At 38.4% G+C, this 9,950-nt stretch overlaps 2 protein-coding genes across 4 annotated transcripts in view; both read right to left on the minus strand.

The window, feature by feature from the left end:
- Cad87a (cadherin 87A) overlaps nt 1-1,532 on the minus strand; it is a 177,372-nt gene extending 175,840 nt beyond the window's left edge. For 2 of the 3 annotated variants that reach the window (XR_011447977.1, XM_070309093.1), the window contains exon 1: nt 1,147-1,532. The gene's annotated coding sequence lies outside the window, so the exon portion shown is untranslated. Of the gene's footprint in view, nt 1-1,003 lie in introns of all 3 variants that reach the window. The other variant, XM_070309094.1, reaches the window with a different exon arrangement.
- Nucleotides 1,533-1,758: 226 nt separating this feature from the next.
- Nucleotides 1,759-9,843, minus strand: His2av (Histone H2A variant). The gene is made up of 5 exons (XM_070308836.1): nt 9,294-9,843; nt 9,071-9,148; nt 4,329-4,442; nt 3,732-3,861; nt 1,759-3,338 (listed from the first exon to the last, which is right to left on the minus strand). The coding sequence occupies exons 1-5, from the start codon at nt 9,294-9,296 to the stop codon at nt 3,277-3,279; spliced, it is 387 nt and encodes a 128-aa protein (XP_070164937.1). The 5' UTR covers nt 9,297-9,843; the 3' UTR covers nt 1,759-3,276.
- Nucleotides 9,844-9,950: the final 107 nt, after the last annotated feature.

Raw genomic sequence — 9,950 nt, forward strand, 5'->3', positions numbered from 1 at the left:
ATTAATTTATTATATTATCAATAATAACGCATTATATTGGTTTGCGAGAAAAATGTTATTAATCGATATGCAAATTTTTTATAATGAGAAAGAAAATTTTTAAATATAATAAAAGTACTGTAATAACACAATTCATATTCCGGATTAGCAAGATCAGATTAATAATGTTCGTATCACAATGTATATCGTATGTCCTATCGTAATATCTCGAGCTCTTTTTTTTTCTATTTCTCTTATCCATAAATATTCTCTGAATAAAGTTCAACTCTCACAATATTAAAGAAATATGTATTGGGAATATATATAATAATAACAATATTAAAATCTACGTATTATTAAATAGATCTCTCAATAATAATATATATAATATGTAATTTTGATATTACTACATCTTCTTTAACTTTCCCGTACAACTTTGATACAACTGTTTGTCAATCGTAAACATCGACCATAAACATCAATGTCAACACACTCGATGTAAATATAAAAAAGTACTTGTCTGTATGAAAGACATCTCTTCGTCTGCGTTCTCAAATTATTACGTTATTGTTTAAAAATTACACACTTTCGATATGCCGAGCGATTCACTTGAATGACTTTAGCCGCGGATAAATAGAGACGACTTCAAGGAATGCTTCGAAACCAAGTTGAGATACGATACGAGCGGGAAAAAAAGAAAGGTTTTTTTCCTCGGACGGCGATTCTTTTTGTCCCTAACCAACTCGAGAATTCTGCAAATTCTGCGCGTGATTAACGCTGATCGCGAGCGAGGATCGCCGGTTGGAATCACGCGCGAACGCGGATGCGAATGACACGTAAACACCGGCAACGGTCGTGCGACAGCGGCAAATAAGCCAGACAGACGCGGCAATCTTCAAGACGATATACGATTTAAAAAAGAAAAACTGCTTTGGCGCGAGAATGAGACGCGCGTCTGTCTTTCTCTATCTCTCCGCGTCGCACGAGATGCGGAGAAAGGGATTCGTATCCTCCGGGATATTACACTCTCGCTCCTGTTTGTACGCGATTTGCCACCGCGAGCCCGGATCGCACACAGCTCCTCGGTCTCGCGACGGAGCGAAAGAGATACGAGAGTCTGTACGTATGCCTGCGTATCGCGATCGGTCCTTAGATCGAACAACTCACCGGGCGGTGACGGCAGAATTTCCCGGAAATCAGACTCGGACGAAAGCGCGATCGCGAACGTTTATGTTACTCCAGCCCCGCTTGGGCAACCGACTCGACCGTACCCGTGAAAGGCGACCACAACTCTGAACGTTGCGCCGCCGCGAGTGGGGAGCTCGGGCCTTCTCCCCTCCCTCTATCTCGCTCGCGCTCACAATCGGCGCGCGCGCTCTCTGCCTCCCTCCTCCTTGATTACTCGCCAGTGAGCAGCTCGTCGAAAGAGCCGCCGGCGGGGACCTCCACGGCTTCAGGCATTGCTCACCAGATGGCACGCACGCTCGTACACGCATGCATGACGATCAGGTATCGATGACAAGATTGTATTTACGTCTCAATAAGATACTATCGAATGGAGAAAATCCAAGCTTATTTATAAAGTTTATACATATATATACACACACACACACACACTTTTTACAAGAGTCTCTTATACTTTCTTTGATCATTTTTCTCATTATTCTAAAATACGTGTATAAATATGTACGACAAACACACATGGAATTTTTTCCTTTGATGGCAATGTTATTAGTCTTTGTTTCTTTATTTCATTTATATTGGATTGCTTGTAGAATTAAATCCTTTTCTTCTCTTTCTTTTTTACGAAATAAATTATATTTTCTTAAATCAAGATTTTATGTAAAATTATATTAATTTGACTTACGTGAAGGAATATCTAATAATAAAATTTATCTTTATTATGAAAAAATGAACGTTTTACATATGGCTGGTGTTTAATATATGGTGCGTTATTCCGTAAAGGTACAGTAAAAATTATGTTTGAATCGTACAGATAACGAAGAAGTGACAAACATCAAAAGAAAATATGATTGAAGCAAAAATAAAGATACACACGTCCTTATATATGCTAATAAACTTTCGGATACCTCGAATCGTATTTCTATATCTATATCTCCGATTATATTTTACAAGAATTGAAGTGTCAGTCTTCGCTATTGTTTAGATCACAAAAAATTTGCCAAAGAATTTGCAATACAATTAAACAATTTCTTTATCGAGATTAAAAATTTGTTTAATTTCGTAAATTTAAGCCATACAATTTTTGATATTTGTTTCGTTAAATTAGCCTGAATCACATAAACTTTCTAAATTCTGCAATTGACTTCCATAATGATTGTGTTGTGATCCGACAGGGAAAACGCGCAAAAAAAACTTGAGTACTGATGAAAGAACAAAGATTTTGAGACAATATTTAAATAGCAGTTCGAAGACTGGAAACTTTATCATATATTTCTATACGCATTTGGCAAAATGTGGAGTCATTCGAGTCGTGAACTCGGAAGTCACATGTGTAAACGTCCGCCTTGCATTTCTTCTTTTTTTTCCGCTGTGACGAATCCGACGGTAAAGAAATCTTTACTGCTTTATTCGTTGAATGTTAGAATATCGCATGTTGGCGTATACAATAAATTCAAAAATTTTTTAAATGCTGAACAATAAACCAAATTACATGTAACGTTACATACAACGCTACAATTAATATTTTTGTGAAAACAAAATTATCGAAAAAATGATACTTTGTTTAAGAAAAAATTAATAAAACATTCCTTCGACAGCAGGATAACTAACGCAATTTAAAAATGATTTAAATGAAATAAAATTAAGCAATAGTGATTCGATACAAGAACCGATAGCTTCGTCCGCGGTGTATCGTAAATAATTAAACATAGTTTGAAGACGTTTTCACACGCCTTCTGGTGCTTCCGCAGTGTTCGTAAGTTGCAAACTGTACCAAAGACTGTCGTTACCTCGAACGAGCCATGCTACAACGCATCGCTCGCAATACGCTAAAAATTTCCTACTCTCGGTTTACGATTCTCCCTGTCTTGCCCATTTGTCAATTGTGTGATGAACATTTGTCTTTTTTCTTTACTCTCATTTTTATCTATATTAAATTATATATCAATATACTGTTTTATTTATATATCTATATATATCTCTATGTATATATCACGCCAGTCTCGCCATCGATTTAGTAACCTAGGTACACTTTGTCAACAAACACTGGATCAACTCTTTCCTCCTCCCATTTGCCCACGAATAATGAAATGTTCAATATCAATTATCGCTAAATTATGCTGGCTTCTGCGAACCCTTCTTGCCAATAAGCGATTTGTGGATATGTGGAATGACACCTATAAACAAATAAAAACACACAAATACATAAATTTCTTGCGTTTTAATGTAAATTATATGAAGAAAAATATTAAAATTTTGTACAATAAATTGTATACAAAAACTGATATGAAAATATCATACTCTGCTACACTATATTATTACATCAATTAATAATAAAGTTAATAATAATTTTTAAGGTGATATATTGATCACAAATTAAGGCTCGCTTGCACCAATGTTATTTGACTTTCAGTTTTAGATTAGAAGTTAATCAATGATGGAATTATAGTCTAAAGCCTAAAGCCAAAAAGTTTTAAATCTCGTTTAAAGCCAAAATAACAAGCCTAAATTATATTAATAATTAATATAAGTTATGTTATATGAAAAGAATAATATTAAAAGAAATATACCTCCTCCTGCAATAGTTGCTTTAATAAGACTATCTAATTCTTCATCACCTCGTATGGCAAGTTGCAGATGTCTAGGTGTAATACGTTTGACTTTCAAATCCTTTGACGCATTCCCCGCCAACTCCAACACCTGAAGAAAGAAAAGAAAGAGGGGGGGAAAAAAAAATTATTTAACGAAGTATCTTAATTTTCGAAATTAAACAGTAGAAACTTATTTGAAGCACGACTATAATAACATTCAAAAATAACATTATTTTCATTAACACATTACCTATCTATCAAAATTCAATTACGTAACATTATTCTCTTACATCGTTATTATTTGTAATATTTATTATTCGCTCCCTACATATATTTGAGCTTTCCTTCGCATAACGGCTCAAGAGTCATTTTGTGTAAATATATTTATTTTTCTTTCGACTATATTGTCACGTTATTTCATTGATGCACCATATGCTCAATCTCGTGGGATCTAATGGAGAGCTTCAGTTTCACAGTTCCAGTATCAGTTACAATCTTTCTCGCATTTTCTCTTTCCCCTCCCCTTTCTCTTTCTCTTTCACTCACACAGGTATATATATATATATATTCACTTACCTCAGCCGTGAGGTATTCCAAAATGGCCGCACTATACACTGCCGCAGTAGCGCCTACTCGACCATGACTCGTGGTTCTGTTTTTCAAATGCCTGTGAATTCTGCCTACCGGGAACTGCAATAAACCACTAAATTAGCTGCGCTTTTTTTATTCCAGACACGAGTCAAATAAAAGAAAAACGTATTTGTGATTGGACAACGGATATAATTTTGTTTTGAAGATTGATGAAAAAGATTGACGTCACATTGTGACACGCAGGAATGTACGTAATACGTGTAATGATACAAAAAGCTCGCTCACATATGCGATTAAATATTATATTATAAGTTTGAAAAACTCGCGAAACGGAGCAATTCATACTACGTAATTATAATAAATTTGATAATTTGATAAATATATTACACTATACTATATTTTTTTTTCTCTTTCTTGGATATTGTGCGAATAATACATAATATTTTTGCGTGGCTCCAAACTAAACATTTTAACATTGTTTTTAATCTGCTTACGTAATTATCAATGACTGTGTGGTAGATTATGAAATAAAAAAGCAAAACGTATAAGAAACGTTTATATTTTTAGATGGAAAAAATTAAACAATGTTAATTCAATAACATTCTGCGTATACAGGGCATTTCTTAATAGAAAGCATTCGAAAACTGATTAGATATAAAAATAACAAAAGAAAATTTATGTAAATTTCATTAAATTCATATTTGAGTTTACAAATCTTCGTCGATGCTCAAAAATTGTGAAACAATTCGTATGATGCGTTAAATATATTTAAAGATATGTTTAGAAGAGAGTAGGCAGATCATTCTACGAGTTTCCTGCTAAAGCGAACAGCCGTTCGTCGCACGCTAAAAAACACCCTATACATATCTAGCGGATCGTGAATAAACTACGTAAATAATGTTTGATGTCCGAACGCAGTTCTCTCAGCGCAAATGTTCTCAACTAATATGTATTCACAACCATTGAATTACAGAGGCAGTTTTACCCGAATACACAAGGCGTTTATATAAATCTCTCAAGGCTCAAAATGTTTTATTTTTAAAATTATGTTATTGTAAATCACATTAAAAAAATAGTAATCAAATCTTTATATAAGATTTAAAATATTTAATATCTATATCGAAAATGTTTTGCCACTGTCATCTTTTAACTATGTTAGTCTCAGAATCAATAATCTACTATCGATTGACAATTTTTATTATCGGAAAATTTTGTATTAAAATACTTTATACTTTATACAAGTATATATATAGAGTGTGTGACAATTTTACGAGTGATAATAATTATGATTATATTATGTATCGATATCAATAACGACGCTAATAATTTGGAGATTAATCACTTTGAAATTTTTTTATTGGGATTTTTATTTGCGCCTGGTGCCCTTAGCTTGTCTTAATTCACCACTGACGACGCGGCGTCTAGTGACTTCTGCCGGAACTTGTACCTTGTACCGACGACGTCGTCGAGCCGAATGTTTTTCGTACGAGATCTACGCACGCGTCTACTACCCGTTCGATCGACATGCGGTCGTCGGTTACGGCGTCAGCAGCTCTCGGCCGAGGCTAAATATCGATAAACGAGATGACACGGATTTCCGTATTCGTTCCGCCGTCGAGACGATGAATCCCCGCGATCGTCTTCCAGCATCATCGGGGAACGTCGTCGTCGTCGTCGTCGTTGTTACCGTCATATCGTTGCCGACCCGGTTCCGTTCTCGCGATAACAACGCGAACGCACGCATTCCGCCTCGTCATTTCGGTAATTCGCGTCGCTTTGTGTCTATATTATTTCTATGGCGAGTGGAAATTTTCTCCTTTCTCGCTATTCGTCGAAAAAAACGCGCGCGAATATCGGACCTCGTCTCGTTCTCACGCTACGAATATCGAGCGGTTACGATTTGGCTCGCTGTTTCTCTTCATCTCCATCTTTCTCTCTCTCTCTCTCTCCCGCCTTCGCTTCTATCCCCTTTCTCCCTCCTCTCGCGCTCTCCAGCTTTTGGCACGAAGTTTCGTCATCCGACGTACGCCCATAGACGCGTTTAAGAGAATCTCTCTCTAAGGCGAATGGTTGCTCTAAAATTCCGTTCGTGGATTCTCTCGCGTGTCGATTGTACGACAGTCTCGCAAGTGGCTAGTTTTTCTCTCCTCCTCTTACCCAAGCACGGTCGATATCGTTGCACAATAATTTTGTCACCGCTGATACCGAGTACACGATCGACATGTCGAAATATCGCGCTTCTATAAAATAAGATTGAAACCGCGAGAGAGATGAGAATAAGAATCTAGAACATATATATAAAACATATATCTAGTCAAGAAAATTCAAGTTGATCAGAAAAATTTGAATTTTACGTTCTATTTATTATACATATAATTTCAGCGTTTTTTTATTCGTGTCTACGTTATTATAATCGTACATTTAATTTTGAGATAAGATTAAGATGCGATATAATCCGCAAGGTAATTAAAACTTTATCTTCTTCGAAGCATACACACACACACACACACACATCCGTATTTTCATTAAAAAATCACTCGATGAAACATAACAGAAATATTTAATTTCCGCTAAACTACAATTAAACCAAACAAGGAATGTAAATCTAAAATTCCACGAAATTAAAAAAAAAAAAAATGCTTTATGGCTTTTACTGCAATCGAAACTCATTTAATGTAATTAATTTCTGTACGTCCTCTGTACATATATTTCAAAGTACGATCAAAGTATTATTAATTTTTCTCACGATCATTAGCAAAATATCTCGAAACAGATCATCTTGCAGATACGCTGATCTCTTTTCGAGGTGTGCAAACTGTATCTAATCGGAATAATCTTATTTGCCAAATATTATTGGCGACGAAATTATCGCGCAGCAATATCGACTCGTAACGTAGGTGCTTAGCCACTTCAAGTGCCTATATTCACATGCCGCATTTAGCGCTAAATCAGCTGAACGTAGCTGCGCACGATCTTCGTAGGTAGACGAAAGAATGTTCGATCGCGTTTAACGTTAAATGTGGAAAGTGAATATGGATTTTGCTCACCGATATGGCATCGAGATGGACGTCCGTTACCATTTGAAGGATAGATTGTGCTTTGGTGTTACAACGAAGAATTTTATTAATCACGTCGATAGAAAGAGTATATGATAAGGTGTGAAAAACAAAAAATTGATCGTTCTCTTGAAATTCTTTCTTCACGAATAGCGATAACACTAATTCATATATTTTTTTTCCATTTCTTTTATCAACCGTAGAAAAAGTTTAAATAATTAAAGAATTCTAGTTTCCATTAAACTACAATTAAATTACAAACAGAGAGAATGTGAAATTGCAAAATTATTAGAAAAGCGCTTAACTTTTATGGCGACTCGATGACAAAGTTAAAATAATATCAATTTTTAATTATCAAGTATAATTTACAATAATTATAAATTTAGAAAAAATTACATTCGCTTAAATATGTGTGGTAAGGAAAAATTGTATCAATTTTCAAAAAAAAATATTATCCTTTTCACTAGATATGAGACTGTTTCCGAACATGTCCAGTATTATGTAACAACTTCGATTCGACTCGATAGTTTTGTCGTATATATATAGATTGAATTTTTAGTAAAAATTCTATTTCTCGCGTCAAATAGCAGGAAGGAAGAGAAGAGGAGGAGGAGGGGAGGGGAGGGAACATTCTTCGTACGATGAGATGGAATTTCAGACTGCGAAATGATGATCTCGAAAATCGCGATGCCATTTACGCGCGTCCAACGTAATGAAGCCGATGAGCCGATCGATGAGATAATCGCGATTGAAACGACGCGCGATAGGCGCAATGAACAAACTGACGAGAATGGGACCGACGTGCCGTTCGAATTTGCAATTCTCGCGCCTCGCCGGTTCGATCCGACCGCGGAATCGTAAACAATTGTGTGCAATCAGCACTGGGGTTAAGTCGACGGATAAACGTCGGTGCACGCACGATCGATATAGATATTCGCGGTCGCGGATATCGCGCGAAACACGCGTCGCGATGAATGTAAATACGGTAAAAGTAGGGGAGAAAAAAAAGAAAAGAAAAGTCGGCGTCGAGTGTATCGATGACAACCGTGGCGATGGGAAACAACAAACGGCGAACGGAAACGACGCATCGCTCGCGTCGCTCGAGAGCTCGGAGTTCGGCTGTATGTACTAAAGTCGAACTGGCGCGATCGCGACGAGCGGTAAAAATTGATTGTCGATTTACAGCGCGTCGTCGAGGTTGCCGCTGGGTCGAATAACCGCGTAAAAACGATCCCGAGGACGAGCAATCGATCGGACGGGGATAGTCGGTCCGGACCGTACTCGCGCGTTTCAAAACGGTCGCGAACCGCACGCAACGTATATTCGAAAAATAAATCGTCTCGCACGCCCGCTTCTCGAAGGTTCGGCGCGACGCGTGTAGAGCGAGAAACGCGGCGCCGTCGCGCGCGTTTACGACGTATCCGGGCGAGCTGCGAGCCGCCGAAAAGCGCTTTGCCGGTTACGGCTCCGAGAGTCGGCCGGATTTTTCGCGCCAACCATGATGATTTAACCTGCGAGGCCGGGAGAGCGTACGAAAGAGAGAGAGAGAGAGAGAGAGAGAGAGAGGAGGAAAAGTTAATCAGACGGGACGCGCGAGCCGAGAACGCGTGTTCACTCGAATCGATTCTGCCAACCCGTACACGTTCTCAACGCCGTCGAATCACGACTCACCTGCAGGCCGGCCCTGGCCGAGCGCGAGACCGCCTTCGCCTTTGCCTTGCCAGAGTCCTTGCCCGCCTTACCGCCAGCCTGTTCGGACACAAAAATCACGGTTAATTTGCGAGATGCAGCTGCGAAACTCCGTCAGTCGACGGGGAAGACTCGGCGGCGCGCGAGAATATCGATAGCGGTCGCGGATGGCCGTCGAGCGCGTCAAAAACACGCGGATACTCACCATTGCGCGACGTGGATATTCGGCACGCACACAGCACGAAAGACTCGCGAGCAGTCACGAACGACGCCGTCTAAACGCGACGAGCCCGCCAAATGCGCTTGGCGCTACTGACGCGTCCCGCGGTCGCATCACGTGACCGCGCGTCAGCCAATAGGAGCCAAGCGGTGAGCGAATCGAGCGCCGTCTGACGATGCATTCGACGAGTTACCGGTTTAACCATAGGCTATATACTTGTGTAGATGGACTTGCACGCTTTCATCGAAAGTAAGAAGATGGCATTATAGTAAAAAAAGACAAGTCGCGGATGCTTTCATTGTCCCGATTATTATGGATTCGCGCAGGAGAATCAAACAAGGAAAACATATCCGATTTTCTATCGTTCTCTCTTATACTAATATCTCTCTCTAATACTTATACTAAACTGACACTTCTCGCCTCCGATAATAAATATTAGTTTATGCCGGTAACGTTTTCGGTCGAGACTCGTGCGCGTCACGCGTACTTATGCGCGAATATTTCCTAGTCGCCTTGTCATGTGCTCGTCGTCATTTCGTCAATGAGCTATGACCAGTCGTATAAATAAAAATAAAGTAAACAAAGGCAAAAACACGATAGAGCATATTTACTTATAATGCGTTTGTGCGTCTTGTTATAAGA

The sequence above is a fragment of the Polyergus mexicanus genome, unplaced genomic scaffold (assembly GCF_030449975.1).
Source record: "Polyergus mexicanus isolate NDT 795.1 unplaced genomic scaffold, iyPolMexi1.0 SCAF_16, whole genome shotgun sequence".
In the NCBI taxonomy this organism is placed as follows: Eukaryota; Metazoa; Arthropoda; class Insecta; order Hymenoptera; family Formicidae; genus Polyergus; species Polyergus mexicanus.